Raw genomic sequence first — 21,198 nt, forward strand, 5'->3', positions numbered from 1 at the left:
TATCTGTTTATTTAGGAATGACTACACAATTTAGAGATTATTAATTTAATATTACTAATATTTATTTCTCTTCTCATCCACCAACTACTTTGGGTTATGTCACTGATAAACTACTTAATTTACACTGATAAGCAGCTTTATTTAAAATCTGCATATGTAATAACATACAGTAGGCCCTCAATACAAGAAATGCAAGTAACTTTCTAAAAACTAGATTACTTATTATAAAAGGATATAACTTAGGAACGGCCAGATGGAAGAGATGCATAGAACAAGGTATAGGGTAAGGGTGTAGGGCTTCCAGGCTCTAATTGTACCATTCTCCCCAAACCTCCATGTGTTCACCAACCCAGAGGCTCCAATTTTGCTCTTGACAGCTTGATGAAGAAATTTTTACTACAAACACAGCTTATATTTTAGATTTGTTATTTTTAGTCTGTATTTAAGGTTATATTATTAGCCTATTTTATTCATTATCAGGACAACTGTAGATATGAGTTTAGTAGCAGAGGCTCTCATTCATTTAACATGCAAAAATCATGGTTTCTATCCCAAATATATCTCCTATTCTCTACCTTTCACTGTCAGCATTTTAGCTCAAGCCTAATCACCTTAACATCTGGATACCTCAGCTGCCAATAATTTATCTTCCTTCCAATATTAGGCCCACATTACCACCAGTTATCTTTCTAAAACTCAATTCTGACCACACACACTACATACAAACCTTTAATAGCTCCGTACTACCATAGAATTAAAAAACAAACTCTCTAGCATCACAAGAACTATGTTCTTCATTATGGTACACCTATCACCCAGCACAGCTGGTGTTGAACAAAAGCTGAATAATCAACTGTGAGAGGGAGAAGGCCATTCTGTGCGAAGTCCTGGAAACTAGTGTTTGAAACAGCAGTGTTTATATATGGAGATAGAGTTTTGTCTCCATTTTCCATATAACTCTAGGAAAACTAATGTAGATGCTGGTACTACTCCTGTTTTTGAGGTTTAAAAAAACTTTCCAGTGAAAACAAAAAAGCAGCACAGGTCCTGGCTCCTTAATACATAGTCAATCTATCCCTATCTACCATCATCTGAACTCAATTTCTGTTTTAAAGTTTGCCTCAGAAATGCTAAAGCTACATATTCCTCAACTGATTTATGAATTATTGTATCTGAAGCAGAAGAGAAAAAGTTCCTGTCTTTTCCACAGGAATAGAAAGCAGGCAAGGGCTGAATATTAACACTGAAATAAGGACTGGAGAATGTGGAAAAAACTAAGTAGAAAAATCCCAAGATACATATATATGTAAATCTTCCAGTGAAAATTAAAATTTCCTCCCAAATCATCTATATAGCTAGAAGATCAGTTTATATTTTGGAAAGTCATACTTAGAATAATATATCATATAGTATGGATGAATACTAACTAATCAAGAAGTCTGCTAAAGCTGAAATTGTAATACTTTTATGTTCCTTTCAAATGTACTAAATTCTGTGATTTCAACGAGCAGTAAGGAGTAGAAATAGAACATAATTCCAAATCTATAATCTTTGGAAGTAACAAAAACTCAAAGGAACACTACATTTTTTAAAATGTAATAATGACTAACTTCACAAGATTCTGAAATGCAAAACCATCTGTCCATTGTTCAGTAAATGAAGCACCATGTCTAACTGTTGTGAAGTGCCCAAGGCGTAATCGGTCTTGCATACTCTTCTCTCTGCTTGACAGTTTTTCTTGTGTACTCTGAAAAAAGGAAAAATCATCAATTTTATTCATTTAAATTTAAAACTGTACAAGGTGAAAAGGGGCCAGCGGAATGAAAAGGAAAATTCACTGAACTTTTAACTTACCTTTTCAATAAGCAGCTTCTTGCTCATTGATATGCACTTATTTAATCGTTCTTTGTATTTTTCAAGTAATTTTTGTTGTTCATCTATCTGCCGTCTGAGATCACAGTTAGCCTACAACATAAGTAAAAATAGAAAAGGTCTAGAATTTGTGTATATGAGACACTTAGGAATATTCTTACATTCTGAATAAATTACATAAAAAGAAAGGATTAATAAATTAAGTATTTGAGTATGATGTTAAATAATTTTTTTATTTCTTAAAGATTTTTATTTATTTATTTGACAGAGAGAGACAGGTGAGAGGGAACACAATCAGCGGGAGCTGGAGAGGGAGAAGCAGGTTTCCCGTGGAGCAGGGAGGCCGATGCAGAACTCAATCCCAGGACCCTGGGATCATGACCTGAGCCAAAAGCAGACACTTGCTTAACGACTGAGCCACCCGGGCGCCCCTAAAATAATTTTTTTTAAACATCTACTAACCATGTGTAATACTGTTAAATGCTGCATAACTGTGCAGCATAAAGTACATGGAATTTGTATCCATACTCCATGGGTTCAAATCAACACCATAAGGTATGTAACCTTGGCTAAGTTATTAAGTCAGTTATCTGAAACTTAAGATTTTTTTTTTTTTTTGTATTTCTAGAACAGGGGCAATACCAGCTACTTCACTTAGTTAAAAATAACTAAAATATAGTATATAAAATGTCTAACACTTAAAAATAAATGTGAGTTCTCTTCTGTATTTTTTAACTGATACTTTTTCTTCATTGAACTTGTGGATGGCACTATAGATGCCTACCCAATAGCTAACTATTTCCACCATCTTTCTTGGCAACAAGATACCAATTTTGTTGACTTTGTAGGAAGCCACATTGCTCAGGGAAGGGGCCTTTCTCTAAGCTCAGGAGATGAGCTGGATTAGTCTAGTACAGTGACAAAAGAATAACCTGGAGGGCTTCTTGTAATACAGATTGCTGGGACACACTCCCAGAGGAGTTTCTTTGTAAGTAGGTCCCCAGTAATGGATGCTTCTGGTCTGGGAATCAACTTTGAGAACCATAGGTCTAGGCCAATCATGGTGGAAGGCAAAAGACAGTGGCATAATATATTGCAAATGCTAGGAGAAAATATCTGCCAATTTAAATTATATACCTAATCAAAGTGTTTTTCAAGGAAAAGGGTAAAATAAAGAGACTCTCAGAAGAACATAGATGGAATTTAGCAAGAATGAACCCACTTCATTAGGTGCAATTCAAACAAAAGCCCAACAAACTGCATGTGTGAGACAGTCTTCCTCAACAAATGGTGTTGGGAAAATTGGACAGCCACATGCAGAAGAATGAAACTGGACCATTTTCTTACACCATATACAAAAGTAGACTCAAAATGGATGAAAGACCTAAATGTGAGACAGGAATCCATCAAAATCCTAGAGGAGAACACAGGCAGCAACCTCTTCCACCTCGGCCACGACTTCTTGCTAGACACATCTCCAAAGGCAAGGGAAGCAAAGGCAAAAATGAACTACTGGGACTTCAAGATAAAAAGCTTTTGCACAGCACAGGAAACAAATGACAACCTACAGAATGGGAGAAGATATGTGCAAATGTCTTATCAGATAAAGGGCTAGTATCCAAAATCTATAGAGAACTTATCAAACTCAACCCAGAGAACAAATAATCCAATCAAGAAATGGGCAGAAGACATGAACAGACATTTCTCCAAAGAAGACATCCAAATGGCCAACAGACACATGAAAAAACGCTCAACATCACTCAGCATCAGGGAAATACAAATCAAAACCACAATGTAATACTACCTCACACTGGTCAGAATGGCTAAAATTAACAAGACAGGAAATAATAGATGTTGGCGAGGATACGGAGAAAGGGGAGCCCTCCTACACTGTTGGTGGGAATGCAAACTGGTGCAGCCACTCTGGAAAACAGTATGGAGGTTTCTCCAAAAGTTGAAAATAGAGCTACCCTACGACCCAGCAATTGCACTACTAGATATTTACCCCAAAGACATAAATGTAGCGATCCGAAGGGATACCTGCACCCCAATGTCTATAGCAGCAATGTCCACCACAGCCAAAAGAGCCCAGATATTTATCGACAGATGAATAGATAAAGAAGATGTGGTATATATATACAATAGAATATTACGCAGCCATCAAAAAATTGAAATCTTGCCATTTGCAATGATATGGATGGAACTAGAGGGTATTATGCTAAGCAAAATAAGTCAATCAGAGAAAGGGAATTATCGTATGATCTCACTGATATGTGGAATTTAAGAACAAGGCAGAGGATCATAGGGGAAGAGAGGAAAAAATGAAACAAGACGAAATCAGAGAGGGAGACAAACCATAAGAGACTCTTAATCATAGGAAACAAGCGAGGGTTGCTGGAGGGGAGGAGGGTGGAGGGATGGGGTAACTGGATGACAGACATTAAGGAGGGCATGTGATGTAATGAGCACTAGATATTATATAAGACTGAGGAATCAAAGGCCTATACCTTTGAAAGCAATTAATACATTATATGTTAATTAACTGAATTTAAATAAAAAATGATTTAAAAGTTAAAAAACAAACAAACACACACAAACAAACAGTAGCCCATTAAGAAAAATGAGTAAAAAACATGACTGGTTATTTCTCAGAAGAAACACAGTTAATAAATATTTTAAAAGATGCTAGAAAATAGAGAACACATAATAAAAGATAAAAGACACTGTTACATCCACCAAATTGGCCAAGAAATTTATTATATCTGATTATAGAAAGCCTTAGCAAAGATAATAAGCAACAAGATTATTTATTGCCCATTGCTGATAGGAGTGTAAATTAATCCAACCGCTTTGGGGAAAATTTGGCATTATAAAGCAAAATTGAACATGTGCATGCCATGTACTCTGGCCACGTCTCTCTTAAAGCATATAATGTTACGATGAATTTTCCCACATTTGCCCTAGAAGCCATGTACAATAATGTTCTTAGCCGAACTGTTCGTATTAGCAAAAAGTAGAAATAAAATGTCCACCAAGAGCAGAAAAAATAAATTATGGTATATTCATATAATGCCTTACTACATATATAGCATGAAATGAACAAAGTACATGACAATTCCACATATAATGTTTAGTGAAAACAAGCAGAGCAAAAGGGTACAGACAGCGTAATTTTATGTAAAGTTCAAAAATAAACTGAAGGGCGCCTGGGTGGCTCAGTTGGTTAAACGTCTGCCTTCAGCTCAGGTCATGATCCTAGAGTTCTGGGATCAAGTGCCATGTCGGGCTCCCTGCTCAGCGGGGAATCTGCTTCTCTGACCCTCCCCTGGCTTGTGCACTCTCTCTCTCTTTCTCTCTCAAATAAATAAGTAAAATTTAAAAAAATAAACAAACCGAAATATGTTAAGAATGTATAGATACATGTGATAAAACCATAATAATAAGGCATAATAAATACAGAACTTAGAACAGTAGTTAATGGTAAAAGAATGTGAGTGACTGGGATGGGATCAGAAAAGGCAAGCTGGATGTTTCAAAGGTGTCAGTAATTGTGGTAGGATCATAGATAAGACACTGGTTTTATTAAGTTTCTATACCAATAGTTCTCAATGCTGGCTTAAATTATAATCATCTGGAGAAGCTTTGTTTTGGTTTTTGTTTTTTGGAGGAGCTTTAAAACTACCAATGTCCAAGCCCACATCACATCAATTTAATCAGAACCCCTCAGGATGGAGTTTAGGCATGGGTACCTTTATAAAGTGCCTCCCATCCTTCCCATTTGGTGATTCTACTGAGCAGCAAGGGGTGAGAACCACTGCTTCTTACCTTACTCACATTATAAGTATTTTTTGATATGTCCTTTTATAAAGTTTCCATTAAAAATCTCACAGGATTGCAGTAGTTACTTCATCTTGTATAATATCAAATGTCAGGTTTATAACAAAATCAATTACCTTTAAAACTAACATGAAATGGCCATCGGCCTTATGATAGCTGATCAAATAAAAATAAATTTTACAAACTTCCCTTATTTCTCCAACTGTTTCTCAGTTTACATTTATTTATTAAAGATTTTTTTATATATTTTAGAAAGAGCATGAGTGGCAGGAGCAGAGGGAGAGAGAGAAAGAAGCTCAAGCAGACTCCACTATGAGCCCATCTTGGGGCTCAACCTCATGACTCTGAGATCAAGACCTGAGCTGAAACCAAGAGTTGGACACTTAACCGACTGCACCACCCAGATGCCCCTCTCAATTCACATTTAAAGAGCTAATAATTTTCACTTTAAAATAGTGATTTTCACGTACTTAAAACTACCAGAAAAAGCTTATTTTTTTCCCCAGCTAAAGAATATTTTACAATGCTAAGTATTTCCTCAAGTTTTATTATTGCCAAATAATTTACTCAATTTTCTCCCCCTCCATGATTTATTATCCTTATTACCCTCCAAGACTACTTACCCTGAGCAAGTCATCTATACGACCTTCCTTCTTTTCCAGGTCCTGGTTTTTATTACTTTCTAATGCTGCTAATTTCAGCATTGTGAGATCAGTCTAAATGAAAGAAAGCTATTTTATTATCTCCATTATACATATCATTGCATGCAAATATAAAACTAGATTTTAGTGCTTCTAAAAACAAAGAAAATATTTGAGTTTGTGTATATAAAAGTTATCCCAAAAAGTCTTAGCACAGTTTTAAAGTTTTAACATCTTCAGAAATATAAGTTCTATAAGCTTACAAAGAAACATTTAAAAAACTGATTACTAAAAGTTTTAGAATATTGTTATGTTCTTCATTAAAATTCAATACAACCACTGCTTTGTGCTATCAACTCTGGTTGATTTTTGAACATGGCAAAAACTTTCATGAGCTATTCATTGACTGAAAGCAATGTACTTGTAATCCTAGCCTAAAGATCATCCAAAGAAGTGTTGATGCATGTACAACAGCTTGGACATGACCTAACAGAAAAGTCTAATGGCAATAAACTGGAGTAATAAAGGTAGCTAAGCAAAAGATCTACTCTTCCAATCCCCGTGGTCTAATATAGTAAAATCCAAAAACTGTCACATGTAAAAAGTTAAAAAGAAAAACTTAGTACTCAAAATTCATAAAATCAAATAAGCATAAAAGATATCTAATTTTCAAATGATATCTGTAAGTGTATAGCATATATGAATATACATAGACATCCAAAATGACCTACTTTAATGTTCACTTATGACAAATATAATAGCTTCAGGAAAACACTGATTATATGTATTTGGATGGTATGTTCAAAAAGAAGCAGTAAACAAAAACTGACATGTCATGCTTGTTCTGTTTATTTAATATCCTTATAACATCTGCATATTTAATCTGCATGTAACAAAGGATAAGCTGATAGTAAACTGGGTGTTTCAATTCCTTACCCCCTACAAATTGTTTTTTTGTTTAGTAATTCGCTTTCCTGATGTATAATTTTACTTTATGACTGTGTCTAAAACAAAGAGAAGACATCTTAGTTATTTGTACTAAGTTTCTTAGAAATCATACAAAAAATTTTATTCACTATTTACCTGAGTAATTTTAAAGGATAACTGCTTTGGTTGTATAATAGGGTGGTCCCCAAAAGCTAATGCAGTAGGAGAAGGGCTATTCGGTCGAACCTTAGAAAAAGATTAAAATTTTTACATTAGCAAGAAAAAGATAGGCTTTTGCTCAGCAACAACTACTTAACACTTCTTAAGTTTTTATCAGGATAACAACTGAATTAAAACATAATTGATTTTTCACAACTTTTAATCGTCATTTTATTCAAGAAGCACTCATTTTTAGAGTACCCTCCCTTACATAAGGCACAGTGGAAAAAACAACCATATATTCCCTGCCCTCAAGAAGCTTTCATTCTAGAACCATAAAAGAAATTTTTAATGCTTTCAATCTGTTAAATATAACAAGGCGAAATACAGTATTTCAAAACAAAAATATTAAAAACAGATGATGATGGTTCAAAAAGTAAAACTGAAAAGATCCTAATATAGAACTCTTAGTACCAAGGACAATAATGCACATCCATATAGGGTATAATATCAATTTACTGATGAGTTTCATGGTTTATCTAGTTACTAGTTTTAAAACACAGCATTGAAAACAGACTATATCACTGTATCAATGCCATCACTTTAACTCAAAATTATTGTTGAGTCTGACACTTTATTTTGCATATGGCAATATGATGTAGCCAAGGTACAAAAGGAGTAAGACACAACTAAGTGTGTGTCTATAGGCAAGGCATAGAAGGGGACACTGGAAGTAAAAACAGGGTACTTGAAAAAAATAAGAGATACTCTGATTTTAAAAAATCTTTAATTCATTTTTAAATTACTGAAAGCCAATGCTGCTTTTCTGGTTAGACATTAAATTTTCATATAATAAAAGTAAAGAAAAAGTGAAATCCAATAAGCAAAACAATGCATATAAATAGAACTAGATCTTAAAACACTAGCAACAAACCAAAAAGTTGTAAGATAATTTTTAGACCCAAGATCCTTCTCCTATGTTGAACTAAAATGATCCAGGGATAAAGGGTGCCTACCTTCCTCTTAAGGAGAGTTAGAAATTAGAAATCAATAATTGAATATGGACTGATACAAGAGTATTCGTTTTAGTCCCATAGGCTCGACATCATTCTTTTATAGAAACTTCACTTCTTGGATATAATTAATTTAGGAAATCTTTAACTTAAGGATCTCACTTGAAGAAATAAAGTTCTAACAGCATCAGATCATTAAAAAGAATTTAACTGGCCACCTGGGTGGCTCAGTTGGTTAAGTGACTGCCTTCGGCTCAGGTCATGATCCTGGAGTCCCTGGATGCTTGGGACTGCTCAGCAGGGAGTCTGCTTCTCCCTGTGACCCTTCCCCCTCTCATGTGCTCTCTCTCTCTCTCATTCTCCCTCTCTCATAAATAAATAAAATCTTTAAAAAAAAAAATAAAAATAAAAAATAAAAAGAATTTAACTTACCTCAGAGAATGATTTTCTAAAAAGATAAATACAAATAAATATATGTACAAGTTTTCAATGAAAAGTTAATCTGTATACATATATACATAGGTTCAGCAGACAGAAGACTATCTACCATGTAAAAACTTACAGATGAAGAAGGAGTGGAATGTGAATGTGAATTTTGAGGAGAACGGATCGCAGGAGGTATGCCTCTTACTGGACTTGAGCCATTCCCACCTTGGTACTGAGAAAAAAAAAGGAAACATCACTCTTTATTAGAAGAGGTTTAGCTAGATGTTATTTTTGACATGACATTAAGAATTAATTTAAATATATCTTCTTTTAAATTAAATTCGTTAGTGATTTAAATGGGTCAAGAAAAAGCAAAACTATGGTCAGTTACAGCCGAGTCCTAAAAGACTAAAGAGAGAATACTGATCACAAGAATGTGAAAAGACTGTTTAGTAAAGACCCTTATTTCTTGAACATTCTGACTATAATTTGTTATTGTGGCAGACTCAAGATAAATTAATTTCCCCCAAACAATGAACATATATTTCCTTCAAATTTTAATACAGTTCTGTTATAAATGTTTGTTGAAGGGGTGCCTGGGTGGCTCAGTCGTTAAGCATCTGCCTTCGGCTCAGGTCATGATCCCAGGGTCCTGGGATTGAGCCCCGCATTGGGCTCCCTGCTCAGCGGGAAGCCTGCTTCTCCCACTCCCACTCCCCCTGCTTGTGTTCCCTCTCTCACTGTGTCTCTCTGTCAAATAAATAAAATCTTAAAAAAAAAAAAATAAATGTTGAAGCAGTATAATCCCTAATGCCCCTAAATTAACATATTTACAAGTAGATATAAGTGAATGTAACAAACCATCTTAAAACAGAATCATCATTCTCAAGATCTGTTAAAAATCCAAATGTTTGCAAGTACTATATAAAAAATTATATAGATCAAGTCCCTTCCCTTTAACAGCACAAAATCTTATAAAAATCAATCTTTTATGCACAACATGCATTACAGTGCATGACATAGGTGCCTATGAAGAGAAGCCACCGAACGTATTCCATAGCTACCTCTCAAATTTCTCATGTTTCTCTACCAACAAAAGGAGGAGAAAACAATTCACTGCTACTGGCTTTCTCTCAGGGTATTAAGAGAAGAGATGAGGACCTCCTAGTGTATTTTCCTGTAACCTAGGGACTTTGTCTAATTTTTTTTTAATCTACAGTGCCTAGCAGAACTCATGGCACATGAACAGCATTCAAGAGACTTGAGATTTATTTATCTGAATTGATCCAACCTTTGGCAAAGATTGTTAACTGATACTAACACTGAGGGACTGACCTCAACTAAAGAGGCACTAGGTCAGCAACACTAGACCATGGTCAGCAACAGTTTTAGCGTAGATTCTGTAAACCCAATTAAGAAAAACAATGGATGGTAAAAAAAAAAAATTTTTAATGCAGCCCTTCCCCTGACTGGCAAATTCTGCTCTCACACTCAAGTAATATATTTTTCAACTGAGTAGATCATGTTTGTTGTTTTAACAATCAATATATTAACGTTCCATAATATGAAACTGATAGCCAAAAGTATTTATGTGTAGAAGTAAGAAAATATTCTAGACAGGGTAAGAATCTAAATTTACCACTATTTATTATTTTCAGGGGCTCTTAGGTTCACACTTCTATCATTATTTAATTTCCATCTATAGGGCTCAAATGTTGCTGTGGTGCTATCCTCAAGGCTGCAATGACAGTAGAAACAGTTCTAAACTAGAAGCTATTAGACTTCAACTTCTCTTTTTGCTCTTCCTTTTTTTTTTTTTTTTTAAGATTTATCTATCTGAGAGAATGAGGGAGCATACGTGCACACACGCACGCAGAAGAGAGGGACAGAGGGAGAAGAAGAGAATCTTAAGCCAACTCCATGCTGAGTGGAGAGCCCTACGTAGGGCAGGAACTCACAACCCTGAGATCACGACCTGAGCTGAAACCAAAAGTCGGATGCTCATCCAACTGTGCCACCCGGGTGCCCCTCTTTGCTCTTCCATTTAGAATTTGACTTTAAATAGGCAACTTTACATCTCTGGTCCTCAGTTTCCTCATGTAATATAGAAACACTAATACCTACTGTACCTATCTCCTGGGTTGTCATAAGCAAATATGTGAAAAAGTACTTTGAAAATTATGATGTGACATTCCAATGTAAAAGTAAATTTTAAAGTTCCTAGGAAGACAGAACATTACTGCTCTAATCAAGTAGATAATCAAAAGTTGACCTTGTGCTTCAAAGAAATTATTTCAACCCATAGTAAAATTATATTAAGAACTGAAGATATTTGTTAATAAACTTACTTCAAAATAGTCACTAATTTTGTGGCCACGTCCCCCAATACTTTTTCCTAAAATATAAAAGTAAAAATTTTTTACAGATTTAAAGTTAGTCATGACTACTTATCATATACTATATCAGAAAAAGAATGTGTCAAACTTAATTTCCCTAATACACATAAAAATCATCTGTTTAATAAAAAGAACATGGTATTTTAGTTGGTTAGTGAGGGACACTGAAAAAGTTATATTAAGAGCCCTCAGAGGGTAAGATGCCAATTTCAGAAATCCAAAAATCAGATGACATTTCGATAGTAACATGTCAATTGTTGAAGTTCCAATTACTGGAGAATCAAATAAATAAATGACATTAAAGGATCTTGTTTTTACAACTACATTATTCATATTGCTTAATGGCTATAATTTCATAAAAGCAAATCAATGAATAAAAAAAGAAAAGTGGCAACTGCATAACTGACAAACCAATTCATACCCATAAATAAAAAAGCTTTGATTAACACAAAACCATACAAACTGACAATAACATGCTTTAACATGAATGTTATTTTGTAAAATATTTTGATTTTCTAAAAAGTATTCCCAAATTAATAGGATTTTTTTAATAGACTAGATTTTAAATATTGCTCTTATATGACCATATTGATAAAGTGGGTCCAAATCATTATATATCACAGTTCTTTAATTAAAAGTTTTGCTCTAAAACGGACTCTTCATCACTTTTATAAATATTGAATTAAGAAGGTGCTAAGAAATACAGTGTTAGAGATACTTTTTTTGGATGAGAGGCACCCACCCTTCAGTGGAACTATATAAAATACATGATTTCTTCAATACAAAGAAAAACTGACAATACACCATGAAATCAAAAGCTTTGGATAATACAAACATACACATTTATCAATTCAATACTGACTTATATTTATTTATTCAATGAATATTTGAGTGGTTACTATGTGCCAGGCATTACTGAAATGAACAAAGGTTACATTTAAAAGTTCAACAACCTTAAATTCTTTTGTGGAACAAGAAAAATTAAGTAAGTGCCCAGGACTATAAATGGTACCTAGAAAGTTTGAACAACAGTTTTGTACAGATTTACTTAGAGGTCAGAAAGGATTGTAAAGGTTTTACAGGTAGACCTTGTTTCACTGAATTTCACCGACACTGTGGTTTTGGGGTTTTTTAGAACACAAATTGAAGGACCTTGCATTGAGCAAGTCTACAGGCATCATTTTTCCAATAGACACCATTTGTTCACGTCATGTCTCTGTGTCACATTTTAGTAATTCTCACAATATTTCAAACTTTTTCATTATTATATGTATTTGTTATGGCAATTTGTTATCAGTGATTACAACTCACTGAAAGCTCAGATGACAGCATTTTTTAAGTAAATTAATATATGATGTTTTTTAGATATAATGCTACTGGCACACAAAAGACTACAGTATAAACATACTTTTATATACACTGGAAAACCAAGAAATTCATTTGACTCGTTTACGGTGATACTTGCTTTATTGTGATGGTCTGGAACCAAACCTGCAGTATCCCGAAAGTATGCCTGTATACCCAAGGAATTTTCCTTCCACCTATAACAACTTTCCTGCAGATTCTGAAGAAGGTGCTATTCTTTAAAGACGACAGAGATGGTTTGGGTTGCCTATCCAGAAGCTATGTCCCTAATTCTTTTTCCCTAACTGAACCCAAACCTGGCTCTGTTAATTCCCTCCCCCTACATAACACATGTAATATCAGGGGAAGCTAACTCCTATCTGGCCTCCATCCTAGTTCCCCTCCCCTCCTGATCAGAAATCCAATTTTGTTCAGGTATCAATCATCCCTTCTCCACAAAGCCCACATTTCTAAAAGGAACTTTACCCACTTTCAATTTCAGAGATGGACCTGGTTTTTCTAAGGGCAATAGGACGTATGTTGGACATAACTGGCTAAGGAATGAATGGACTCATGACCCAATTCTGGCCGACAAGATTACCGGAGAGGTTTGCTCTGGACTTGAAGAAGCTTACCTTCAAAGAAAGAGGGGGAAAAAACACAGAAAGCCAACCTCTCTCTAAAGCAAATACAAGTGTGAAAGCTCAAGTAAATCCAATCAAAATTGACAACCATTCTAAAAACATAAGAAAATCAGACAATTCTTGTGGAGAGCAGACCACAAAGAAATAAACATGGATTCTTAAAAACATAGGTTGAATCAACCAACCCAGAAGTCCCAATTTGGGACTGCTTTTATGAATTTTTAAATCTAAAGTTGAAACTATCATAACTAATATAACTTTACACTAAATAAAGCTCCAAGTCCACTAACCACAACCTGCTGGAACTACACTAAGACCAAAATTGAGCTCTGAGCAGACGGAGATACAAAGTACTACACATCTATAGAAAGATGCTAGAGTGACTTAAATTCTTCCTTCCACACAGACAGTTGCTGCGAATACATTCCTTGATGCCAGTGCCACATGTAAGTACTAGTAAGCCATGGGTTCCTGGCCCCAGTCCTTACAGCTAAAGAGCGGCTCCAAAACATGTAATCATATGTATAAAGTCATTGTATATGACTTAAGAGCCAATTTATTGTATTTAATTTTGAGTGGCCAAATTAAATGACAATACTATTTTGTTGTCCATTATAAGAGTTTTGTAGATGACTTGAAAATCATCTTCTTAGCCTATATCACAAAGGGCAGGTATGTAAGAAAGAATGAAGAACAGGTATGCAAAGAAAAAAATGATGCTTTAATAAGCAACTCAATCATTTTTATACAGTCTTTTTCTTTTTTAAATAAAAGGAATAAGCAAGCTTTTGGTACTTGCACTTTAAAGTGACATCTAAAGTTCTTATTCAAAGACAAGAAGCCATTTCAATACTGTAATTCAGATAAAGAAAGAAAAATGAAAGGTGATAAGGTAATGTTTGCCAGGTTTGGACATGACACTTGCCTTTCTAAATCTCAAGTAAAAAAAAAAACAGGAAATGTCAAAAAGCCTAAAAACAGTAACCATACACTACCTGTGGTACAAAAGATTTCAATTTCATATTATTCTTTCTTCTGGGAAGTACATTTATAAACTATTATTAATGCATAAATTTATAATAGCTATAGAAATGATAAAAACATAGTATGACTTTTACAGTTAAGCTATATTAATTGACTAACAATCAGATTAATTGTAAATACTTATTTGGCTCTGAAGGATTTTGCTTCACTTACCCTGACTACTTTCATTCTGGTTTTCTGCTTTTCTCTTTCTTCCTCTGGATGATTCCGATTGTTTCTTCTCTGGTGTCTACAGAAAGCAAGTTAACAGAATTTAAAGTTACAGTTTTACATACACAATTATTACAGTTAGTATAAAAATTATTTTTATTTCAAAACAAAAACTATTTTGTTCGTTAGTGCTCATGCGATGTAAATGTACAGTTACCTATATACAATTTATTTAAAAGATAAAACTTCCTATGTAAATTTTAAACAAAGTACAGAAGTCCTTGTACACATTACTTGAAATTCACATTTATAGAATTTGACTTGAGATGGATGAAAAATCTGAGAGTAAGCAGCCTTTTAAAGCACCCTTCACTGGATTGGGCAAAACACAATAAAAACAAGTAAAGAAAAAAAACCCCTATGTTTTTCCTATTAGTTTTCTATTATTCATACATACTTAGTTTATAAAAGTAAACTTGGATGAAAAAGAAAAGAGCAGAACTCAAACCCCAATATATATATACAATCCCTACGATTATTATCTAACAATTAGAGCAAATTCATAGATTATGCTCTAAATCAGGGGGCAGCAAACTACAGCCCAATGGCCAAATCTGGCCAGCCACCTGTTTCTGTAAGGCCCATTATCTAGGCATGACTTTTACATTTTTAAAGAACTGAAAAATTTAATAATTAAAACAATATTGTGATATGAAAATTTTAAGAAATTCAAATTTCAGTGTCCATAAATAAAGTTTTATTGGAACACAGCCACACTCGTTCATTTATGTACTGACTATGGTTGCTTTCACACTATGACAGCAGAGTTAGTTCCCAGAGAGACTATATGGTCCACAAAGCCTAAAACATCTGGTCCTTTACCTAAGTCTGCAGATTCCCAACCCTAGATGATTGCTTCTTTTCAAATTAGCATTTTCATCAGGCTAAAAAAAAGCAAGTAATTTCTGTGGAGTCTGACAAGCTGTTGTGCTTAGTTAAAAATTAAAACTAAGAGCAAAAAGCACAATGCAATGGCACAAGGCCCTCAAATTCTAGAAGCTTGGCAAGTATGTCTGGTGCCAGAACAAAGAATGTTTGAATGAATGATACAACTTAAATCTCTAAAGGCAATGCAGTCCCCAAACAAGAAAGGGAAATAATCCATATTTCGTTGTCTCTGAGTAGTCTATGATTAAACAGTACAAATGACAACACATAACCTAACTTGTGTTGAGCATCTATGATTCCTCTTTAGTATTATCATGGGGATTTTAAGTTCTCTCACCCCCATTTTGTCAACATGATAACAGATTCAGAGAGGATGAAGTGAATGTTCTAGTGTCTGAATTCTTTAACAACAGGAGTTCTATCATCTCCCCATCTTACCCTCCCATTTCCTCATGCCTAGCATACAGTTATCACTTGATAAATACATTAATGTTAAGTAACTTATTCAAGGTAACCAGGATTTAAATCAAATTCAATTCTGTATTCCCAAGGCTCTAAATGCTATACGTGCCTTATATCAAGAACTGAATGAATCAACAATACAAAAACATTTCAAAATTTTATCAAGTTTGTAAATAAAATTCATTATGTCCAACAAACTGCCTACATGTTTTCACAACACAAACCAGAGATCTTAAAGAAATCCACCCTAACTGGCGATCTACTCAGGAGGTAGACTGATGTACCAGCAATTTAGGGTAAATAGGTCATTAGTTATCAGACTCAGACAAATAATAACCAATCTTTTTTTTTCCTCAAAATAAAAATAACACCAAATTAAAAATTCTAAGCTAACATTTTTATAAAGAACCTTAAAATCTATCTTAAAAGAGGATTCCCAAATAATATTTATTCACATCCTTCCCTAATCTGTGTTAAAAAAAAATGTAATTTAAGATCAAGAAAATACGGTTTTTCACAACAGTTTAATGTACTAATTTTTAAGCATGGCAGGATCCCATCTGAATTCCATCTTAAATCTTGACTAGCTACTTTTGAATAAACAACAAGAACAAAAAATCACATAAAATAACACAATTCTGAAAGTTATACTGGAAACATTTTCTATCTAAATGGTTCTGTATCATTTTCTAAAATATATTCCAAGGAACAGTGGATCAGTTTGGTTGAGAGGCTACATTTTAAATGCAGAGGACAGCAGGATGGTTCAACTGGGGTGAGCAAAGTTAGATTTATTTACCACAAAGCTTCTAAATGATAACAGTCACTGGCTATCTCCAAAAGGGGAATGGGATGGAAAGTTACAGTGTATGAAGAAATTCTCAAACTTATTTGGAATAACATTCATTAAACACTTTACTGAATGTATATTTGAAGATACTTAAGGTCTTTTTTTTTTTTTTAAGACCTATAGATTACTTAAGTAAAAACTCTGAGGCAAAATTTCCCTACCTAAACTTTAAATTTAATGGAATGGGGAAGTCCTTTGAGGGAAATGTCATTTTGTTAAAAACAATGAATGAGAAAAACCCAAATGCATAATTATTACAGTTAAAAAAAACAACAAAAAGGCCAACAGGTTTACCTCCTTTAAACCAGAGAAGAATTTGAGGAAAGAGGGGGTAAGGAAAAAGATGACAAGACTAAAACTAATTTTAAGACTATAATGTATGACTAGTGCAGGTAAAGAAGTTGGAAATAGGTAATAAAAAAATGAAAAGTTGAACAAAATATAAAACAAAAAAGGAAAACCAAGATATAACTAAATTCACCTATAAAGTAAATGCTTCCATTACGAACACACCATATTCTGTCCCTTCCTATAAACCCTAATCTTTTTTCACCCATGTCCTAATATTACCACCTCATTCCTTACTCTCACCTCAGATTATTTTAGACTTGTTCTGTCATCCCAAAAGAACCATAATTTCCTAAAAAGCAAGTACCATGGGTCTCTGAAGAAGCACAGATTGAGACTAAGAATCAAACTCTGGGTCCATTATTTACCATAACTCTCAGCATGTTATTTAACCCAAGACTCCAATTTTTCTTTTTTCTTTTTTTTTTTTTTAAGTAATCTCTATGCCCAACATGGGGCTTGAATTCACGACCCCGAGGATCGAGTCACATGCTCTACGGACTGAGCCAGCCAGGCACCCTATTCTCATCAATTTTAAATGTGGTAATACAGGTATAGGATTGTGGGGATTAAATAAGAAACCAGAAACATACTTAGTACACCATCTGGAACAGTTGTGTACTCTATAAATGTCAGTAAGCACCCAATAAATTTTCTTATCTGAATGGCTATCCTATTATTCCAAATATCTGTGTACTTTCCTATTTCAAAACTTCAATCACATGTTAAATGATTAGCAGTTTCTTCCCAATAGCTTATAAATAACTTGTAGGGCTTGCAAAATAAGTGATGTTTCCTCTTTAAGGTCCCATTCAACTCTCTTCTCAACTATAAGCCACAGAACCAGCAGTCTAGGCCCTAAATATTATATCACTAACCTCAGGAAAAGGTGCATTAGTTTATTTTGTTTGTTTTAAATTTAAATCTGAACAATACCTATATTAAACAAAACAAAAATTCTCAGTGAAGGTTCTGCTAACAATTCTCCTGAGTCACTCATTTCTACATGGATTTAGGAATTTAGAACCTTGGGGATTTAGGATATACAGAAATGTACCAAATATTTAATCTCTAAAATGGCTCATCAGTGAAGAAAAATTCAGAATGCTATCTGTGATTTTCAAACTGTACTCCCAAGATACCTTAGGAAAGGAGGTTGTGCCTCAAAAGATGTTAAAGAAGAGGAAAAGGGAAGGAAGGAGCAGGGGGCTGAGCTAAGGCTCTAGCCTATCAAAGACACATCCTTATCCTACCTCCACCTCTGTGCTTGCAAACACAGCATCCCTCATTTTAACACACTGAGGTCCCATATTAGACTTACTATGAAGAAAGAGTTCTATGGCTTAAAAAAGATTTGAAAAACCACTGATCTTGACCAGTGATTTCCTAGAAAATCCAAGGGACATCAACCAGGCCAGCTTGGCATTTGCACAAGGTGTAAAAATTGCACATGTTGCGTATTTTACAGAATGTTTTCAAGCTTATTACTGCTCTTGCTGATGCAGTCATTTCTTTCTTTTCTGTTTTTTTTTTCCTCAACTATTGCATTACAGTTTACCAGAAAATAGAAGGCAAAATAAATATGGAAAGCAAAATAATATGATATGGCTTTATTTATTTTTTAAAATTTATTCATTCGAGATACAGAGTGAGCACAAGTTGGGGGAGGGCCAGAGGGAGAGAGAGAGAATCTCAAACAGACACCACGCTGAGCATGGAGCCCAACGTGGGGCTCCATCTCACGACTATGAGATCATGACCTGGGCCGAGACCAAGAGTCAGTTGCTCAACCGAATGCACCACCCAGGTGCCCCTGATTTGGCTTTTAAAGTAAAGATGGAAAGACTATCAGAATTATAAAGAGTCAAAGAATTATGTCATACAATGGAAGAGTGGTTAGGAGAAAATGATGAAAGCAGAGAGTGGTATTCTTCAATTTAGCTTTATAAATGCTAATTTGTAATCATACCAAAATCTGAATGATTACTCTGGCATTTAAATGTTCTAAGATATTAGTTAGAATTTACATGGTATTTTCTAGCAGTTGAAAAGTATGTTCAAAAAAGAAAAATCTAAACGACTCAAGAGGCGACAGTGATATAATTACTAATGCTTCTATTTTATTTGGAATTTAAGTCAGTGATTATTAAACAAGGTTTTCAAATCTAATATGGGATCTTGTTTTATCTGGCTCCTCGACCTATTTTTAAAATAAAAATAAATGTGTTTCTTCAATGCAAATAAGACAAAATATAAAAAAACTACCATCTTAACACTGTCACAGAAGGAGGGAGATAAATCAGTACGGATTGTGCCATGATAACAGATAACCACCTCTATCAGCCTCCAAACAGAGATACTTAAAATTATTGGCATAAATGCATTATAGGAAATTTTAACAGTATGTGAAAAGATACCATCACAAAAGAGGAGGGAGTGGATGTTAAAATTTATTCTTTTTTTTTTTAAAGATTTTATTTACTTGACAGAGAGAGACACAGCGAGAGAGGGAACATAAGAGGGGGAGTGGGAGAGGGAGAAGCAGGCTTCCAGCCAAGCAGGGAGCCCGATGTGGGGCTCGATCCCAGGACCTTGGGATCATGACCTGAGCCAAAGGCAGACGCTTAACAACTGAGCCACCCAGGCACCCCTAAAATTTATTCTTTACCTCTACCTTAAGTACAATTCATCAGCCCTGACTGGACAACAAAAAGAAAAGTCAGAGATCATCATCTCTATTAAATTACTACAGTTAATAGACACAGATATATTTAATCTATTCCCATTAAATGAGAAAATACTTTAAGATAGAAAGAAAAGTGGGGCGCCTAGGTGGCTCAGTCAGTTAAGCGTCTGCCTTCGGCTAGTTCATGATCCCAGAGTCCTGGGATCGAGCCCCGCATCGGGCTCCTTGCTCAGGGGGGAACCTGCTTCTCCCTCTTCCTCTGACCCTCCCCTCTCATGCTCTCTCTCTCTCACTCTCAGATAAATAAAATCTTAAAAAAAATAGAAAAAGTTACTCTATTATTAAATAATATCCATAACAAAATATTCAATCCTCCGTCTTGTCAGAATGTATTTTTTCCAACTGATTCATTATTCAAATACAACTCACTGGCTATTCCAATGATTCAGAGTTACTCAGGTATCAAATTTAAGGTCACTGTACTTTGAACAAATGGCATGACAAATTTTTTTGCCTGAAGCTGGTAATGCCAATGTTCAATTTTATTCCATATTTCTAGGCAAAATTTGTTGAACTAGATGTAAAACAGGAAGATGCTGGAGAAATCTGTTACTTTAATGGCACATATCAAAACTGCACTGAACTAGAAAGGAAAATCTGGAGCTTTATAAAAATAGTCAATGTAAAATAGATGTTCTATTCAAGAATATCAAATGTACAAGATACTGTTTCTTCCAACCTTTTGCTATAAAAATTTGGTTAGAATAATGCACTGTAAGAAAACTAAAATTCTATTGTAAAAATTTCCTTGCTGCTTTGCAACCAATTTACATTTAGCTAAAACTATCATGAAATATGTACATCCTAATTCAAGGATTTTGAGCTGGCAGGACCTGAAATTCACAGTCTGTCTCTGCCCAAGAGTCAAAACTTTAATATGGAGAACTATTATTATCTGGAAATGTTTGTTTGAATCTTTGACACCTAAAAGAAGATCTTTGTTACATTGCTGATTTCAATATTTAATATAAAAAGTTTATGTATGCAACATTTGGGGATCTTATCATTAAATAAGAGCATTTCCTTGCTGTTTGAAGTAAATCCAATCAACACATCAGCAATTTTGAGTGTAGCCTATTTTCTGCTGTACTGCCTTTATTATTTAATAATATGTATGATCAAAGATGGCAGAGAGCCAATAAGATAAACTTGGGTAACTACCCAATGAAAATGTGTGTTTACAGGTTACTAAAACTGTGCCTGCTCACATCATTTTTAAAAGCCCGAAGGATTTTTACTCCCCTCACAAATAGACAATATCCACAAGCACATTAGCACCTAAAAGAATTATAAACTACCACAATCTTACTCTCAATTTTTAAAAGCTACCTTAACTTGCCATCCTCACGGTCTGACTTCTCAAGCTCCTATCGTCTGGACCCATTTTAATT

At 34.4% G+C, this 21,198-nt stretch overlaps 1 protein-coding gene across 5 annotated transcripts in view; it reads right to left on the minus strand.

The window, feature by feature from the left end:
- TLK1 (tousled like kinase 1) overlaps positions 1-21,198 on the minus strand; it is a 203,894-nt gene that overhangs the window by 48,731 nt on the left and 133,965 nt on the right. For all 5 annotated transcript variants that reach the window (XM_044913672.1, XM_044913671.1, XM_021702849.1 and 2 more), the window contains 7 exons: positions 14,457-14,532; positions 11,224-11,270; positions 9,012-9,107; positions 7,434-7,523; positions 6,333-6,425; positions 1,855-1,965; positions 1,611-1,747 (listed from right to left, as the gene is read on the minus strand). In XM_044913672.1, the coding sequence (XP_044769607.1) occupies positions 1,611-1,747; positions 1,855-1,965; positions 6,333-6,425; positions 7,434-7,523; positions 9,012-9,107; positions 11,224-11,270; positions 14,457-14,532 (650 nt within the window). The remainder of the gene's footprint in view (positions 1-1,610; positions 1,748-1,854; positions 1,966-6,332; positions 6,426-7,433; positions 7,524-9,011; positions 9,108-11,223; positions 11,271-14,456; positions 14,533-21,198) is intronic.

Source organism: Neomonachus schauinslandi, chromosome 3, assembly GCF_002201575.2.
Source record: "Neomonachus schauinslandi chromosome 3, ASM220157v2, whole genome shotgun sequence".
Lineage (NCBI taxonomy): Eukaryota > Metazoa > Chordata > Mammalia > Carnivora > Phocidae > Neomonachus > Neomonachus schauinslandi.